The sequence below is a fragment of the Boleophthalmus pectinirostris genome, unplaced genomic scaffold (assembly GCF_026225935.1).
Source record: "Boleophthalmus pectinirostris isolate CB_2022bp ecotype Guang Dong unplaced genomic scaffold, ASM2622593v1 HiC_scaffold_22, whole genome shotgun sequence".
NCBI classification, from domain to species: Eukaryota; Metazoa; Chordata; class Actinopteri; order Gobiiformes; family Gobiidae; genus Boleophthalmus; species Boleophthalmus pectinirostris.
The window spans coordinates 9,872,116-9,890,517 of NW_026571190.1; the positions used below are offsets into that span (position 1 = coordinate 9,872,116).

The 18,402-nt window shown below is 40.7% G+C and overlaps 4 protein-coding genes across 7 annotated transcripts; 3 read left to right on the forward strand and 1 right to left on the reverse strand.

Moving 5' to 3' along the window:
- Positions 1-646: 646 nt before the first annotated feature.
- LOC110167552 (heat shock 70 kDa protein 1-like) lies at positions 647-3,119 on the reverse strand. The gene is made up of 2 exons (XM_020932913.2): positions 2,961-3,119; positions 647-2,786 (listed from the first exon to the last, which is right to left on the reverse strand). The coding sequence occupies exon 2, from the start codon at positions 2,750-2,752 to the stop codon at positions 836-838; it is 1,917 nt and encodes a 638-aa protein (XP_020788572.2). The 5' UTR covers positions 2,753-2,786; positions 2,961-3,119; the 3' UTR covers positions 647-835.
- Positions 3,120-3,190: 71 nt separating this feature from the next.
- Positions 3,191-5,699, forward strand: med28 (mediator complex subunit 28). 3 transcript variants are annotated; one of them, XM_055158333.1, is made up of 5 exons: positions 3,191-3,312; positions 3,820-3,951; positions 4,731-4,797; positions 4,877-4,989; positions 5,065-5,699. In XM_055158333.1, exons 1-5 carry the CDS (start codon positions 3,280-3,282, stop codon positions 5,266-5,268), a joined length of 549 nt encoding a protein of 182 aa, XP_055014308.1. In that variant the 5' UTR covers positions 3,191-3,279; the 3' UTR covers positions 5,269-5,699. The 3 variants fall into 3 exon arrangements, with proteins under 3 accessions (XP_055014308.1, XP_055014309.1, XP_020788645.1); XM_055158334.1 differs by having other exon boundaries at positions 3,206-3,312; positions 3,823-3,951; XM_020932986.2 differs by lacking the exon at positions 3,191-3,312 and having other exon boundaries at positions 3,331-3,951.
- Positions 5,700-7,305: 1,606 nt separating this feature from the next.
- fbxl18 (F-box and leucine-rich repeat protein 18) lies at positions 7,306-12,159 on the forward strand. 2 transcript variants are annotated; one of them, XM_055158330.1, is made up of 7 exons: positions 7,306-7,502; positions 7,814-8,029; positions 8,570-8,919; positions 9,546-9,681; positions 9,966-11,041; positions 11,242-11,460; positions 11,923-12,159. In XM_055158330.1, exons 1-7 carry the CDS (start codon positions 7,482-7,484, stop codon positions 12,077-12,079), a joined length of 2,175 nt encoding a protein of 724 aa, XP_055014305.1. In that variant the 5' UTR covers positions 7,306-7,481; the 3' UTR covers positions 12,080-12,159. The 2 variants fall into 2 exon arrangements, with proteins under 2 accessions (XP_055014305.1, XP_020788595.1); XM_020932936.2 differs by having other exon boundaries at positions 7,829-8,029.
- A 131-nt stretch (positions 12,160-12,290) lies between these two features.
- On the forward strand, positions 12,291-18,277 carry ptcd1 (pentatricopeptide repeat domain 1). Its single transcript, XM_020932965.2, has 8 exons — positions 12,291-13,307; positions 13,716-13,856; positions 14,279-14,497; positions 14,588-14,689; positions 15,279-15,920; positions 16,820-16,936; positions 17,011-17,193; positions 17,693-18,277. The coding sequence occupies exons 1-8, from the start codon at positions 12,861-12,863 to the stop codon at positions 17,939-17,941; spliced, it is 2,100 nt and encodes a 699-aa protein (XP_020788624.2). The 5' UTR covers positions 12,291-12,860; the 3' UTR covers positions 17,942-18,277.
- Positions 18,278-18,402: the final 125 nt, after the last annotated feature.

Sequence of the window (18,402 nt, forward strand, 5' to 3'; positions counted from 1 at the left end):
TTAACTGACCTTGACTATCGACTGTTCTTCCTGGAGACCTATGTAGCATGTCAAAGCAAGACTCATTTTATTGGACCCCACCAATCAAACTTACCATAATATATGAGAAGGCTGGTAAAATCGCATGCCACAGTGTGGAGCAAGTGGCAAAAGCTGTGTCCTTAGACAAGGAATTTCATCGAGGTTGCCTAGTATTAAAATGGCGTGTGTGTGCGGGAGTTTTGATGGAGCTTAGATGCACAATATAAATCTGATGCGTTATTATAATTCATAGAAATACTGGCACAAATAGCTGAACACAAGATAAAGATATTCAGGATTCAAATGAAGTTTACCCAACAGAAAGGACAACATTCAGTCAAGAATGAAATTCTTCAGGATCCAGGTATAGTCATGAGCTGACTGCCTCCTCATTCACTGCTCCCTTAAGTACCAGCTTGGCATATATGGCTTGGTGAAGGTTTGACATATTTTCTCACAGTCAACTGTACATATGGGGGGGGGGAAACAAAACAAATTTAGTTAAAACTCAAGAGATGTTTTTTAAAAACCTGATTCTTACTTGATCTGTTATAATATATATACATAATAAAAGATTACTACTGAAGTAGTATATTTCCATTTATTAAAAATATCTAAACCATAATAAATTAACAAGCACATTTTATTTCTTACATTTTGTACAATTTCAAAATAGGACATTATTTACATTTTTACAGCTTCTTATAAACAAATAATGCTGTGAATTAAACTGCACAATGTACAAATGTCTGGTACTGTCCAATGAAAGGACTAAATTCAATTTAAAGCAGACCTCAGTGTTAGAAGAGTCACTTTAGTCCACCTCCTCAATGGTGGGCCCCTGGGAGCTCCCCCGAGCGTCCTCTCTGCAGCTGCCTGTGGGGGGCACTCCCTGGTACAGCTTACTGATGATGGGCTTGCACACTTTCTCCAGCTCTTTCTGTTTGTGCTGGTATTCCTCCACCTCTGCCAGTTGGTTGTTGTCCAGCCAGCTCATGGTCTCCTCACACTTGTCCAGCAGTTTCTTGCGGTCATCCTCATTCAGTTTGCTGCTCACAGCCTCGTCTTGCACACTGTTTTTCACAGTGAACACATAGGCCTCCAGAGCGTTCTTGGCACTGACCCTGTTCCTCTGGGCCTCGTCCTCAGCTTTGAACTTCTCTGCATCCTGCACCATCTTCTCGATCTCCTCTTTGCTCAGTCGGCCTTTATCGTTGGTGATGGTGATCTTGTTCTCTTTACCGGTGCTCTTGTCCACCGCCGACACGTTCAGGATGCCGTTGGCGTCGATGTCAAAGGTGACCTCAATCTGAGGGACCCCTCGGGGGGCAGGGGGGATCCCAGTCAGCTCAAAGCGGCCCAGCAGGTTGTTGTCTTTGGTCATAGCTCTCTCCCCTTCGTACACCTGGATCAGGACCCCGGGCTGGTTGTCGGAGTAGGTGCTGAAGGTCTGGGTCTGCTTGGTGGGAATGGTGGTGTTGCGTTTGATCAGGGCCGTCATGACCCCTCCGGCTGTCTCGATGCCCAGGGACAGAGGAGCTACGTCCAGCAGGAGCAGGTCCTGGACCTTCCCTGAAGTGTCCCCGGAGAGGATAGCAGCCTGGACGGCAGCCCCATAAGCCACCGCCTCATCTGGATTAATGCTCTTGTTCAGGTCGCGGCCATTGAAGAAGTCCTGCAGGAGTTTCTGGACTTTAGGGATCCTGGTGGAGCCCCCGACCAGGACCACATCATGGATCTGTCCTTTGTCCATTTTGGCGTCTCTCAGGGCTTTCTCCACAGGCTCCAGCGTTCCTCTGAACAGGTCTGAGCATAGCTCCTCAAAGCGTGCTCTGGTGATGGAGGTGTAGAAGTCCTGTCCCTCAAATAGAGAGTCTATCTCAATGCTGGCCTGGGAGCTGGAGGACAGAGTCCTCTTAGCCCTTTCACACGCTGTACGCAGTCTCCTCAGGGCTCTCTTGTTCTGGCTAATGTCCTTCTTGTGTTTCCTCTTGAACTCCTCCACAAAGTGGGTGACCATGCGGTTGTCAAAGTCCTCTCCACCCAGATGGGTGTCTCCAGCCGTGGCCTTGACTTCAAAGACACCGTCTTCGATGGTGAGGATGGACACGTCAAAGGTGCCCCCTCCCAGGTCAAAGATGAGGACGTTGCGCTCTCCAGAATGGCCTTTGTCCAGGCCGTAGGCGATAGCGGCGGCCGTAGGCTCGTTGATGATTCTCAGGACGTTGAGTCCGGCAATCACACCTGCGTCTTTAGTGGCCTGTCTCTGGGAGTCGTTGAAGTAGGCTGGGACTGTGATCACTGCGTTGGACACCTTGTGGCCCAGGTAGGCCTCTGCCACCTCCTTCATCTTCACCAGAACCATGGAGGAGATTTCCTCTGGGCTGAAGGTCTTGTCTTCTCCCTTGTACTCCACTCTGAGCTTAGGTTTACCACTGTCACTCACCACCTTAAAGGGCCAGTGCTTCATGTCGGCCTGCACTGTGGAGTCATCAAACCTGCGGCCAATCAGCCTCTTGGCATCAAACACTGTGTTGTTGGGGTTCAGAGCCACCTGGTTCTTGGCAGCATCTCCAATGAGACGCTCAGTGTCGGTGAAAGCCACATAGCTGGGGGTGGTTCTGTTGCCCTGGTCATTAGCGATGATTTCCACTTTTCCGTGTTGGAAGACCCCCACACAGGAGTATGTGGTGCCCAGGTCAATGCCCACAGCTACTCCGTTTGCAGACATGCTGATAGAAATATTATAGCTGTTTTTTTATCCTCTGAAAAAAAATAAAACAATAATATATTTAAAATACAATTCAAAATATACTAGACTCACAGTAATTAACTAACAATGAAACAATGCAATATTTTTGTATAATTTTTAGCATGGCTATTTTTCGTTCTATTTCTCTTTTCTTGTCAGTGTTTGTGTGTTAGTAAAAGCTACTTACAGTTATCTCGGATAGCTCTTGAAAAGTTAGCAGCTGTTTCGTTTTCTTCAGCTCGGCTGTAGTTTGCTCTTCTGTCTTGTCGTGTCTCGATCTGAATCTGATACAATCTCTGCCGCGACTCCCTTATTTATACTGTTCATGCTGCGATTTCCAAGAGAGTCTGGCTGTTTCTAGAGACTTCCCGCCCCATCCACAAAACTGTCCAATCACCGTGCCGAGCGACAGTTCTGCGTAATGACGTCAGAACCCAACAGCTGATGGGTGTCTTCGCGCTCGAATATTCCACTCTCTTCCAGGTTCTGTGAGAAAAGTTCTGTCCATGGAGGAAAAGTCACTTTTACTATACCATAAGGTACTGGGTCACTGGGTCTGTTTGCTCAAAAAATTAATGTTTGGTGTTACCATGTCAAAGTAGTTGTGTTCAATTTATAGATCAACTGGTCCTTAAATGCATTTGTTTGTGGGGTATTTTCATAGAAGTCGCTCCGGTTACATCATTACATTTTATCGTATTTTGAGAAAAAAACCCACAAAAAACAAACAAACATCTGATTTCTCTGATTAGGATCCTTCTGAATACTCACATTAAATTGTGCAGTTTGTATGTCCTTACGTAATTTTAAGTCAGATTTGGGTTAGTATCTGTTCATCATGCAGTTAATTTCACGAATCTATTAAAATGCATGAGTATATTATTTACTATTTATAAATAGTTTATAATATAATCATGCATGCAGTTAGGACCATTGTCAGTAGTATAGTGAACACCATTGCGCATGTGTAGGACATACGCGCAAAAGAAAAAAAAAAGCTTTACACCAATATGGCGTCTTCCATGGGTGGAATGTTTCCTGGGCAGCAGGCTCCTGGTCAGATTCCCGTTGGTGGTCCGGGTGGACCGAGTCAGCCGGGTTTTCCTGGTCCCGGAGTTCCAGGTCCGAGGGGGCCTGGGAGCAACACTTTGGTCGACGAACTGGAGGCTTCATTCGAGGTATGGGGATAGTCTACATGTGCTAAATGCGTTAGCATCATCACTCTTTTAATCATAGCATTTGACATAAACACGATCATCTGCCTATTAGTTTGTAGGATACACGTGTTAATCATTTTATTTTCTTTGTGACCACATTCAATAAAGTTTTTGTATGATACAATGATACACTACACATTGTTTGCCTGGGATCCAGAATACACACTTCTTCAATACAGGGATATTCTGTTTATTAGGATCCCCATTAGCTGTAACCGAGGGTCAGCTAGTCTTTCTGGGGTCCTTTTAAAAGTTTAAATTCCTACAGACATGTCTTAAAAACGATAGGTCTAGAAATAGTACAAAATATTTACACCATTAAATATGCAATAGGCAAATCATGTGATTATAGAAAAATGATTTACTAATTTATAATAACTTCATAAATTAAATTTGTGTTGAGTAAATTTATTTAAATGCTCGTGAATGCGTAAACAAAATGCAAGAGAGATAGAAAGGAGAGGACAGAGAATTTCATTTGTGACAATTGAGATATTATATCTGAGTATTTACCAATACAATTTATTTATTTTGTTATCATACATATATCATATATATATATTTTTTATTGCCCATAATAACTGTCAGTAGTCCAATTGTTATTTTCTTTGCATTTTACTCTTGTGTAGCCTAACTGTGTTTTATACTATATTCATGATTACATATTTTAGCAATCGCAATCTTTATGCCACAAGTGGCTGGCTGCTTTATTGCTTACATACTTGGTGTTCATTTTGTAGGCCTGCTTTGCATCCCTTGTAAGTCAAGATTATGTGAATGGGACTGACCAAGAGGAAATTCGAACTGGTATGCACAGAGTGGTTGGTAATTTCTCATGCTGTTTAGCATGTCAGTGCTTTATCTGCCCCTCTTCCCTTTATTACAGGTGTGGATCAGTGCATCCAGAAGTTTCTGGATGTGGCTCGACAGACAGAGTGCTTCTTTTTGCAGAAACGACTTCAACTGTCAGTGCAGAAACCTGAGCAGGTGGTGAAGGAGGTGGGTTCAGCATGTTATGAAGCTGAAAGTCATTTAGAATTACTGTAATATTATTCCATGTTTATTTCACTTCAGGATGTGTCTGAGTTACGGAATGAGCTGCAGCGGAAAGAATTGCTGGTTCAGAAACATTTGGCCAAACTGCACCACTGGCAGCAAGTGCTTGAGGATGTGAGCGGACAACAGCGTAAGCCCACAGATCTGCCTCCACCAGGACCACTGGCTTTTCTGGAGCAAGCTTCTGCCAGTCTGCCCCCTGCCCCCTTAAAACCAAACTAACTTTTTCTAATACATGAGCACTACAGCCACCATCCAATAAGAGGAATGCACTTGCATATATTTGTGGAAGTGACAAGACAATCTTTCTGGTAAAGTTCACTATGGATGTGGCCCCTGCGTGTTTGTTCCAGACTGATGAACCCTAGGAAAACTAGACTTTTAGAAAGAAAAGATGGATAAATAATGTAACTGGAACTTCACTAGGACTAAGTACACTGTGCACTGAGCAGAACAATCCTCTTTTTACATACATGAACACACAGCTGTACAGCTATCATTTCAGATAGTATTGTCTTATTTAAACTGTTTTTTTTTTTTTTGAGTTATGTAAATGTTTTTTTAATACTGGGATATTAAATCAAACTACTTTCAATAGATTGCAATGCATGTAATTCGTTCAGTATTCATTAAAGGCCTTGTGACAAACCCAATTAGGCACAGTACAAGCAAAGTTAAGTAAAGTAAAGTTATTCCCCAAATTTTGTTTCTAGGTTGTTAATTAGGTTCCTGGGAATCATTTTATAGCTGCAGCCTGTTGAAAAAAGCAAAATTTAAATTTGCGACGTCTGAAAATGTGTCTTATACAGCAAGTTGTATCAAAATTTAAAAAGCAGCTTGCCAAATTCCCCCCTAGAACTTTAAATTAAAATGATTAGTTAATAGCAATTGTAGTTATTTAAGAATTTTTGGGCCATAAAGGATCAAATGAGGATATAAAGTACTGTATTCCAGTGGGCTTCAATTAACGTACATTGTACATGTACATGCATGTATATTTATGTTTTTATTTATTTAAATTCTTTAAAGTTTTCCAAAAAGTATTTTCCTTAAGCTTGAGGTGCTCTAATACAGTTTCATACCTTTTGGTATGTGCCATCTTAAAAATTTAAATGCAGTTTTGTTTTGGGGTCCAGTAGAAGTAAAAATAATGTCGATTTTTTTACATATTGGGAAAGTAATTCAGGTAACATGGTTGCTGTTACACAAAAACTGTATAATGAAAATGATGTTTTTATATACAACATTAGTACTTGGTACCATTAAAAACACAGATTCTTGGTCAGGGTTTCCCATGGCACACCTGTTCAGAGACGGCCTGAGTGCATTTTTTATTCAATTACAGCTGAAACATCACTGCTTTGATTGAAGTTGTTGAAAATGTTCATCAAGGCATTTATATTGGATTCTTTTCTAGCTATGATTTAGCCCCGTAAAATCAGCTTTTAAACAATTGATAGTTACATTCCTTCATCCTTACCTTGTTAAAATTATTATGCATTAGTTGTTCATTTTATAGTTAATTTTCTTTTATTCTGCAGAAACATGTTGTAAACATGAAATGTCCTCATGAAGGAAACACAACATCCTTCATGTAATAATTAATCCCTATTTAATAATCAAAAACATGCTCACACTAGTTATCTGTGGCATACAAACGCGAACCTGACCACATAGCTTATCTCAGTTACTCTTGTTTTTTACACAGCAAATCAGGGTGTGGGTTTCTTTTTTAGGTATTATAGAAGTAAAGGTCAAGATTAAGGGCTTTTTATAAAACATTTTAACACTAGGGGCGTTATGGAGGCAACTATTTTTTACGTCAGTGAATTTTACATGTGCAGAGAAGCCTCCATGAGAGGAGCTGCCTGGTGTGCATTCATGAAGTTATCTGTTTGCTAATAACAGTTATCACCAAAAACGTTGACCTTGTGCGTGGCCTATGGCGATTTCAAGGTTTCGCTATTTATTGTGGGTCACGTGCATGTTTCTATTAAAATAACAGGTGATGGCGCCAGTCATAATTTATGTTTATTTATTCAGATGTCAACGTAACGTGGTGTAATGCTTCATCTCACTGTCATGATTCTATAATAAAAAAATAAATAAAATAAAATAAAAGAGAAATATGCTATGGTCCATATTGTTGTGAAATATTAAAATAAAATACATTAAATATAAATGTATAAATATATCAGTACAAATACATACATTTATCACGATCCATGAATTATTTTCAAACTCAGCAGGAAGTTCGTTGTCCGTCACAGTAAAATCTTCCGACAGTGTGCATCGAAAAAGTCCTTCCGCAGCAGAAACAGCAGCGATTGTCGTTAATGTTGTAGTTGTACTGTAACGACTGGACGTGAAAGCTCTGACCAGAGAGGACGAACTGGAAGTGGTAAACGATGAGAGAGTGAGGGGACACCGGAACAATGGACGGACACAGTGCACAGGTGTGTTCAGAGGAAGATCCAGGCCAGAGCAACTGTTAGATAGACACGTAGCTTCAGTATGTGACACCAACACACCATGGATCGATCCTTGTGATTTAGTGTTTTCTCTTAAATTTTCTAGATGAGATTTGGAATCGTTTTCAAAGATGGCCAATTCAAGTATTCAAGAGGCCTGAAGTGCCTTTAAATCTGAGCCTCAGGCTGTTGCAATAATTATTGGGGGAACTGTTTAATACTTATACCTATAGTGCAATAGTCTGAGAAAGTTAAAGTATAACTACATTAAAATGCCTTTTATAACTGTACAACAGTGTGTCTTCACTCAGGGTGCCTGTGAAGAGGAGGGGGAGCAGAGTGCAGATTCTGTGGGCCTCTTGATCCTCTCAGATGAGATCCTGCTCTGTATTCTTTACCATCTCCCAGTCTGTGACCTGCTACTCAACGTGGCCAATGTCTGCCACAAGCTACGTACACTCTGCTATGACAAGACCCTTCTCTCACAAGTCTGCTTCTCAGACCATTATTTGGTATGAAAGTTGCTTATAGTCTCAACAGTTCATAGCTATGGGCAACAATGCTCAACCTATATAATTCTATAAATGTAATTTGTGCACTTTTCTGATGGAGGGTTGTGACACCTTCTGTTTTCCATAGAGATTGTATTACTTTGCCAAGAATGGTCCACAGTATGGCATTAAAATGAGCTATCTTGCAATTACACAATAGCGGGTGTTTTTATTACCCCAAACACCATGAAAAACATATATTCTTAGTGTAAATGGGCTGACCTCTCCACAGATCTGAACCAGACCTATAACTGAACCCAGTGACTTCACCCACTTGCGTCCACAGAGATTCATAGTTGTCATGCCATTGAATATTCCAGGCAAAGTAATAATCTCTATGGAGACGAGCCAGTAGCAACCCCTCTACCAGAAAAATTACATAGCGCACCAAACCATATATTCCAAACTGTTAAGAATAAGATCAGTCAATAAACCACTTTGCAATTGTACCTGCTGATTAAAATGACTTTAATTTGTCTTTTAATTTTATTCTCTTACCAGGCCAATGACATGATGGTGGTGCGTACCATTGAGAAGCTGTCCAGTCACGTGCAGTCTCTGAGCCTGAACGGTTGTTATTGGCTGTCGGGCTCCACTCTGAAGCACCTATCCCGCTGCAGAGAGGTGACCCAGCTGGACGTGACAGGATGCAGGCTGACCACAGTCCGTTTGTCCCACCTCCTCTCCTCTCTGTCTCACCTGCGTTGCCTGGCTTTTGACGTCACCTCCACCTTCAGTTCCTCTCAGCTCAGCTCAGAGGCTGTGGACACACTCAGCAGATTATCGGAGCTAAGACAGTCTCTTCTCACTCCCAGCTACGGGGTTGTTCCGTATTGTGCAAAGCTCCGCAAGTACGTCATGATTATTTCACAGTTTTACTAATACTTATTACAAAGTACTCACTTATAATCAAGTTTGAACTGAGATTTTGTAATTTTAAATTGATAAATCAATGATATGCTTGGGTCTTCTTAATTGAGAGGTCCACAGCCAGTCAATTGAACCATGTGGTTTGGAGAAGGGTTCAGACTTCGGAGGACATTTTACTATTTTGGTTGAATGGCATTGATTAACTCCAAGGCATGATTTAACGTCATGGTCCTTGAAACCTACATTAACATTGTGTTATCATGTATGTATTTGCTTTCGACAATAAGTTGTAATTAACATACATGAGTCTCGGGTGAATTTTCATTGTGAGAGGGAAAGTGATTTAGCCAAACACACACATATACATCAGGTATCTAAAGAGAGGAGGGAGCCAAGGAGAAATGTCTTGCCCAGCTTTCAAATTATTGTCTGTACATCCTACTACTAAGCAATTGCCATTTTCCTCTTTCTTTAAACTCTAAGACATTAATTCTTTCATCATCTGTCTTAGTATGAAATATATCAGCAAAGTGTAGTTGAGGTCATCTTATAACACTAAGTAAGGTGTATTCAAATAAAATTCTGTTGTTCTACTTTTTTGCTGTAGGCTGATGCTGCAGTTTGATATCTCGGATGTGACCAGAGAGGGCGTGGGTGTGTCCTGTCAGCTGATGGTGGGGCAGAGCAGCGTGCCACATTATCAACAGCTAGAAGAGTTCACCGCTCGATTGGCCCCAGGAGAGGTGAGGGGAACTGCAGTGGCCTAAAGTGCTTTTTAATGGTGTGGGTATGACCATGATGTGTAAAGAAATCTTGCTAATCAGCTATGTTATAACTCAAGTTCACAACACATAACATTTTAATAAAATACATTTTTGAAACATTCTACATTGAGAAGTCCGATACATTTTGCCATATAAATGTTTTTAATAATGTTTCGGAGTTAATATACCGGTAATTGTTTCTGTATTAGTCCTTGGCAAAACACTAAACACCATGTTGGAAATAATTCATATTTTGGTCCCAGGTGAACCAGACCCTGCTGCTTCTGTACCTGGCTGTCTTCAGTGTCCACATTCCTGGGCATCTCAGAGTCTTCCTGGTGTCCATCCCTGGTCCAAACCCTGCCCACTGGCCCTCTGCTCGAACCCTAGCCCAGAGCTTGGGACAGAGGGGTGATCTGGAGGCCTTGCAGCTCCCTCGGACATGGTTGGACCCCCCCTCACTGAAGCTTGCTCTAGGGGGAAACAGCCCTCGCCATCTGAGTTTCAGCCGGTGCCCTGCACTGTGGCCCCAAGTTTTCCAATCACTTCTTGAAGGAGGAATAAGTGATCCTACCCAGCTCTGTAGCTTAAACCTGAGCGGAATCAATCATGTTTTGTACTCTGACTGCCGAAACATTGATGACCAGCTACTAGCTTCCACTTTGAGTCGACTGGCAATTGGTTGCTCAAATCTAAAGCACTTAAACTTGATGCACACTCACTATCACCATGAAAAGATGCCCAGTTTGAATAATGAAACTCATTTGTGCTCTAGTTTGGCTAATTTGAGAAAACTATGCTCGCTTACTTTACCCGCATGTGCACTTTCCGATGGAGTGAATTCAAATAACAGCTCAAACACTACTTCTCCATCATCATGTTTACTTGGCTTAAAGAAATGCGCAAGAGTAGGCCTTCAGAATTACAAACCAGACACGGGACAATCTTCCTCAGTGGACAGTACTTCAGGATTGGCCCAGCTGACGACAGGTTGTGTGACTTTAGAGACACTGGAGGTCATTGGTCCTGGTTTCGTGTCAGTTCTTCCCAGACTGGAGCCGTGCACTCGCAGCAGCGTAGAGCCTCGCGGGATGTGTGCTTGGGCCAGAGGAGTGGGAGATGCACACATAGCAGCTCTGGAGGGCCTAAAAAGATTGAGATGCCTGACTTTGGCTGGACTGCCAGGGATTTTGAAAGGGACAGGGCTGGTACACATGGCCAAACATTGTAAGAACTTGAAAGTGCTGTCGCTGGCCAACATTGGAGCAGTTAAGACAATGAACTATGCTCCAGCTCTGCAGGAGACGCTCAGAAACTGCACACAGCTGGAAGAACTCAGGTGAGACTACCCATTTTAATAAAGCAGTGTTTGTCCTAGGCTATATGATACATTTGTGACTTTTCATGCAATACAACTTTAACTTGTAACATGTTTACTTTTTTACAATTCACCTTGAAGAAATTGATACATTTATGTCTTATTACATTTGGTTTATTGACTACATTGGATCATAATTGTTTTTATACCTTCTTTTTTAGGTTAGAGCAGCCATACTTGAGTGCCAACAGTGCGTTCTTTGAAGCCTTGTCCTGCTGCCCGCTCCTGCGTCGTCTCTGTCTGATCTCCCGCAGTGGGACATTTGACCCCACCGCCACAGAGACCTTCATGGAGCGCTGCCGCCTTGTGGTCATGTGCCATCTGTTCATGGGAGGGACTCTGGTGGCCTGTCGCACTCTGCAGAAAACACTGATAGAAAGGTAAGGCTGGAAACAAAACTTCTGTGATTGTCACAAGTTTTCTGACAACTTACCTTTGCTTATACCCATTAGTTATTATATTATTTCAGGTAATGGTACTCTTACATGAGTAAAAGTTTTGGTTACTCTTCTCAATGTGAGCAAATTTACCAGTGACAAATGTTTCAAACATTGGTGCTTCAGATATGATTAGTGTCAGTATTTTGTTTCTTTCAGAAAATACCAGAATCTGTGCATTATTTAATGTTTGTCCAGTTACACAAACTCATAAATTACATGCACTCATGAACCAATTACATGAACTCATAAGTTGCGTGACCATTTGGGTCACTTCTTTTTACTTCATCTCAAGTGATAACTAAAAATTATTCTTACTTGAGTACAAATGTTGGCTACTCTACCCACTTGTGGTTATTGTTGATATTGGCATAGCATTGTAAATCATGTATCATTTTATGTCAGGTTTTCAGCTGAGCGCCCAGCCTTGAGTGTGGTCATCTACCCCTTACACCACGAGGACTTGCCTTCGGTCATCAGGGATATCCCACTAACACTGCTCGACACAGTTACCCTTTTTCAGAGTCATGTTGCCCAGCCTCCACATCTGTCACCATACTAACTCTGTACAAGAGTCTGTATATGATGATTGGTGCTCAACTCAAGGTGCTACAGTGAATAAAGTTTACAATTTTAGTACAAGTGTTGTTATGTGTTGCTTCTTTACAGTCCAAACCAATTAATTAGTTTGACAATACACAGGCAAATATAGTATTGTATGCAATAGTATTGTATTGGTGGTAGCAAGTAGGCTAAGGCTCAGATGCCCTTGGGGTGACAATCAGAGATGCAGCTGTCTTTCTGCACCAACTTTTTGATTTCTCATTCAGTATTTTTTCTATGTGCAGCCAGCCCTTTTTGAAGTTTTTAAGGATTATATACCATATGAACTTATTTATAAAACACTTTACAGTTAAGTTACAGCTGTCATACACAACACGTAGAATACACAAACCATTACAGTCAAAACAGGTAACAATGTACAATGCAAATATCAAAACAAACATTACATGACATAAAGTCCATTTTATTTAAACCTAGATAAAACAACAACAAATTTAAAGACATATATATCTTAAAAGTCACTGAAAAGGCTACACAAAAGTTGCAGTTTTTCACGTAAAATATAAATCATTCCTAATTTATGAAAGCATTCTTAGACGCAGGTATTAACAATCGATTTGCCATCCAGTCACTAAAGCGTAGCGCTCATCCAACTCTGCTATCTACTAGTCCTGCCTTCCGTGTTTGGTAAACAACATGGCGTCGCCCTGTCAGTCGAGTGACGGAGTGTATGAAGCGTAGTCTAATCGTCAAGTTTTATCCTTTAATTTTTAAAAATCATGTTTAAGTCTGTGGTGCGTTGTGTGCGTAATGGAAGCGGGCAGTCTGTTCTGATCGCTCTGGGTGTTCGGACCTTACACGGAGCTGGGAAGAGGTCAGATCATCAGACACGAGGAGCCAGGGCACTAGCTCCTACCCCCGGCCTCTTCCTGCCCCATCTGCGGCTCATGTCAAGTGCTGTACCCACAAGAATGCTGTCCATCTCGGCCTCGGATCCACCAGAGAGAGCAGTACCTCAGGAGATGGACCCGCGGGAGGAGGAGACGGGGTTCGGTTCGCTGTCTGGGTCCTTGTCCACTCGTAGATCTTACAGGAAAAGCAGTGCGTATCATGAGGATGAGGAGGAGACCGGGGAAAATGCACAGAAAATGGTGAGGAGGCAGAAGAGGGTCAATACGCCTTACTGGTATTTTCTACAGTGCAAGAAGCTGATTAAAGAGAACAAGGTAAGATCTGGGTTTGCTCCTTAAGTAAACAAAATGACAAGTTGCCTGTAGATTTCTTAAATCCAATTTTTTTGTGTAAATAATATCAGTATAGAAGCCTTTAGTCGCCATATTTAAACAATCTAATTCACAATAGATATAACTGTTTGACTCAAGTGTAGCCTTTCTTCTCCAGTGTCTTATTTTCACACTTGCACACACATAATCAGGACTTAAACCCAAAACTAAATCTGGATCTGGACAAAACAAAGACTAGAACATAACCAGACCAAGTCTACATCAGGACTAAAATGAGCTCAAACAGGACCAAACCCCTACAAATGTGAATGCACCCTTAAACTTTCCCATCTAATTTGTAAAACATTTAGGCATTTCTGTCTTTTGACATTGTGTTCCATTGTGTCCCAGCTCCAGGAGGCTCTGGACCTGTTCAGTAAAGACATGTTGCAGGGAGAGAGGCTGCAGCCTGAGGAGTTCAACTACAGTGTGCTGATCGGAGGCTGTGGGCGCGCCGGGCAGCTCAAGAAGGCTTTCAAACTTTATAATGATGTATGCTACTTAATATCACTTCAACCATACAAGCTATGTGTCAGTAAAAAAAAAAAAAAACAGAAAAAGACATATGGGGCCCAAGGATGTACTTATTCTTGAAAATGTATGCAACAGACTGGAGTTTATATTTGTAGTAGGGCCGTAATATATAATAATAGTAATGATTGGCAGCACATCACTCGCACTCCACATTAAGACATGGGTGAAGTGTCTTGCCTCAGAATGAAATTTTAAGACCACTTTTCCACCTAGTCCCTCTTTTTTATTTGCCTAAATTTGACATAACATGTTTACTAGACTGGTTTAGACTTGCTACTAAAATGATCATAAAATACATTAGAAATACTGATCTCATGAAATAAAAGCATTCAAAAAATAAAAGCATAAAAAATGGCTCTTTAACTTCCTTTCCTTCATAGATGAAAAAGCGTGGCCTGGAGCCTTTGGATGCGACCTACACGGCTTTGTTTAATGCCTGCGCCGAGTGCCCATTCAAACAAGCCGGGCTCCAACAGGCTCTGAAGCTGGAACAGGAACTGCGTCGGAAAAACTACCCCCTCAGCACTATCACGTACCACGCTCTCCTGAAGGTCCATGCAGTCACCAACCACCTCCAAGCCTGTCTGCACACTCTGAGGGTACACACATGGATATACTGTGTATATAGGTGAAGGATACTGGTGGGAATCTTTACTAATACCGTTTTTGCCCAATGTGTCTGCGTACAGGAGATGCTGGAGAACGGCCATGTTGTGACTCCGGAGACGTTTCACTACCTCCTGATGGGTTGTGTGAAGGACAAAGACTCTGGGTTCAGACAGGCCTTGCAGGTAATAACATGAGCTCATTTGACTCTTAAGAATTAATGAAGTAAGTGGGCCTGCACAATATGATTGCAGTTACTGTACTTTATTTTCAAGTTAAGTTTCAGTTCACAGTACACAATTTAAACACATCCAGAAGCACTGACATTTCAGAGTGACTGAAATATGAACAGCAAGACTAATGCAAGAATTTGATACATTTCCAAATATGTTAGTAGAGGTTTAAAGGGAATATATTACTCAAAACCAACATTTAAAAGCTCTTAACCATGCTATGATTTACCCACTCAAAGCTTTTAAAATATATTTTTGTATATTCTATGTATTGTGAATGTCTTTACTTTACTTCTGCTACTGCTCCTGTACCTGTTTTGCCCCTCAAAAACTAGATGAATCATCTCCCTTTATACCAAGAATCAGTTTTATTGCCATTGTCTGTGAACAAAAGTCACAAACTAGGAACAGCCACTGCTCTGTACTTACTTTTTAAAACTGTGATACACATTGGATTCAGCAATGTTGTGTAGCCAGGTTTTATTCTTTTTATGTCTCCTACAAATTTTCTTATATGTGTACTGTTTTTTTTTTTTTTCAGATCTGGCGTCAAATGTTGATATCTGGTATTCATCCGGACTCAAAGAACTACACCCTCCTGCTGCGTGCTGCAAGGGATTGTGGGATAGGGGACCCAGCTTTGGCCTCTGCTGTACTGCTCAGCACTATAGAGACTCCTAAGAGAGACAGACCAAAGAAAAGGACTCCGTTGCCTGAAAACAACATCATTGATGTAGATGTTTTAGAAAAGGAACTGTTTATCCAATCAGAACCAAAGACTCCTAACCCTGTAATGAAACAAGATGGAGCTCTTATTCAAATATCAGACCATCAAATACATTCACCACCTGCTAATGTTGAGGAGAACACTAATAGTCCTAACTTACTGGATGTATTTGAAGGTAAAAATGCTGGTGTCCTCTCTCTGTGTGCCACGGAGAATGTTTCAGATCGTCTGGCTCTCATTGGAGGAGCTCAGGGCTTTCTGCAGAGTATGGAGGTCAGAAGACTCAAACCAGACCTGAAGACTCTGACCCTGTTGGCGGATGTGGCCGAGCCCAGCCTGCAGGCGCTCTCCCTGCTCTTGAGAACAGCCAAGCAACACCAGATCAAACTGGATGTGGCCTTCTTCAACTCTGTCATTCGCAGAGCAGCAAAAGCAGGAGATATGGAGACGGTGCAGGTGAGATAATGGAAACATAAACCTAATAGCACTATGCTGATGAGGGTTTCTTTTTCCTCATGCCATTTTATAGTGCAATAGTAAAATTTCAAACTTTATTTTGATACTAAATGGGGATCAATATCACAGTGTAAAATACTCTTGAAGAACTTACGATGCCCTGGTGTAGTTGTGTTACACTTTGAACTACTGACTCCTTTACGCATTATAATCATCATTTTATACAGTATAATATGGATTATACATAATATAAAATTTGTTTCTTCAGTGTTACCATGTGGTGTTATGACTTTTTTATTTTGTAATTTAAATAAAATTGTATTTAATTTAAGTTTTATGAACCATGAGTACCACCATATTTCTGAATGAACAGCTGACTTAGTGTTCCCTCACACTTAGAGGTTGAACCATGACAGAAACAACCGTGTGGATAGTCAGTGGCTGTGGTTACAAGCACTCTCTAAATCTGATGAATATCAGATTTTTAGATTATTATAAGATAATTAAAATGACATGTTCAGCAAAATCATCAATTTTTTTCTAATCAGTGTTCCTCAGATGTCTCACATCGGATTCTGCAGTTTACATGTCATTAAAATAAATATAAAGATTTAAAAATCAGATAATAATCAGCTTTAAGTGTGCTGCTTCTCACCCAGCAATGTCTCTGATTAGATATAATTGTCTGTCCATGGCAGTTGCTTCCTCATTGTTCTTATGCAACAGAAATAGCTATGAAGTTATATGTTTTTATATTATGGCCAGTAGCAGTATTATTTTCTGAAGTTTTTTTTAATTGAAATGTTGTAATGAAGATTTCTATTAAATTAGGTATATATCTACTTTTGACATGCCCAACTAAGATAAATAGTAATATATATGGGTGTAAAATGTTGCAGGCTGTGCTGAGTGCTATGCGTAGGCGTCATATGAGCATGAACGTGCAGACTTTTGGATGCCTGGCTTTGGGCTGTGACCAGGAGAAGGACGCTCTTCAGTTACTTGAAAACATGGAGGTATCAACACCTTTTTTCTCATAATGCACATAATGTCATAGTAGTGATACCTAATAGTAGTGTATTTTTTACAGGAGTTGGGGCTCAGGCCAAATGTCCGTGTGTTCTCTGCTCTGATTGGTCGAGCCACTCGCAGACTGGATTATATTTACTTGAAAAAGCTTCTGTTACTGATGAAGGAGAAGGAGGTGTGGCCTAATGAAGTCATCATCAGGCAGCTAGAGTTTGCTGCTCAGTATCCTCCAAACTATGACCAGGTAAAATAAACAGCAACATGCTGCAGTTATAGAATTAATTACAATACATGTAAAAACTCAACATAAAAAGACAGATCAATGTCCCGATGCCTCCTTCATGACCCCTCTAGGCTACCATTACATTACTTCTGCACGTCAAACCATTAGAGATATAATAAGTGATGTTGTGATATTCTATTTCAATGTCAAAAGTAAAAAATATATAATTTATGAGAATGTTTTTTTCAACATTAGGCATTATGTCTTATTACTTTAGAATTACATGTGATTTTATACCTGTTCTGTAACGGATCAAGATAATTTTAAAACTTCCAGAAAAATCAAAAGTCCTAGGCTATATAAAATTTTAGTATTTATTTATTTATTTATTTTTTTTGCAGCCCTGAAAGTGAGATTTGGGAATTGTTAAATCCCTTTAGACCCCAATAGATCTTTCAAATATGAACTGTACTGTTGCTTTTTTCTCTCTCTCTTATTGTTGTCTTGTCTTTTTTTTCAGTACAAATGCAGAAACAATTATTTGGTCCACATCGATGGTTTCCGCGGTTACTACCAGCACTGGCTGAGGAGCATGCCTGCACAGACAGCAGAGCAGGCAGAGATTGAGCAGAGAGTGACCGGAGCTGTGCAGATGATCGAGGAGAGAACAGATGGACTGTCTGAGGCTCAGAGGAACCAAAGAGCTGCAGCCAGGAAATACCACTCCAAGAAGGACGAGAGCAGCAGCAGGGCCCAGTCTGCTCTGTGAAGGCTAAGCATGCCTCTAGGACATCTAAATATTGTAAAATAAACAGGACTTCCTTCACTGTTAAAATATGTGAATGCCTGGGGATCTATGATGAATTAATTTGTATTATTTGTTTAAATAAGTCTAGAGTGCACATATCAAATATTGTACAGTTTACCGTAATGGCTTACAACAGCATAGTAAAAAACTGTTTTGTATCATTTAGTGCTGGGGTGTGTCCAAACCTTTTGTCACTGAGGCCTTCATATTAAAATACACACATATACATGGTGGATTAAATAATGAATGATGAATACAACATTTGTGCCTATATTAAAAGAATCAGACTCAAATAAAGTTTGTTGTCATTGTCAGTGAACAAAATTCACTGAGTTTGCTTCAGTATGGGGTAACGTCAAACAATATATAGTAATATGACTTTTAAACATAAGACAAATGCATATATCATCTTCATGATTCAT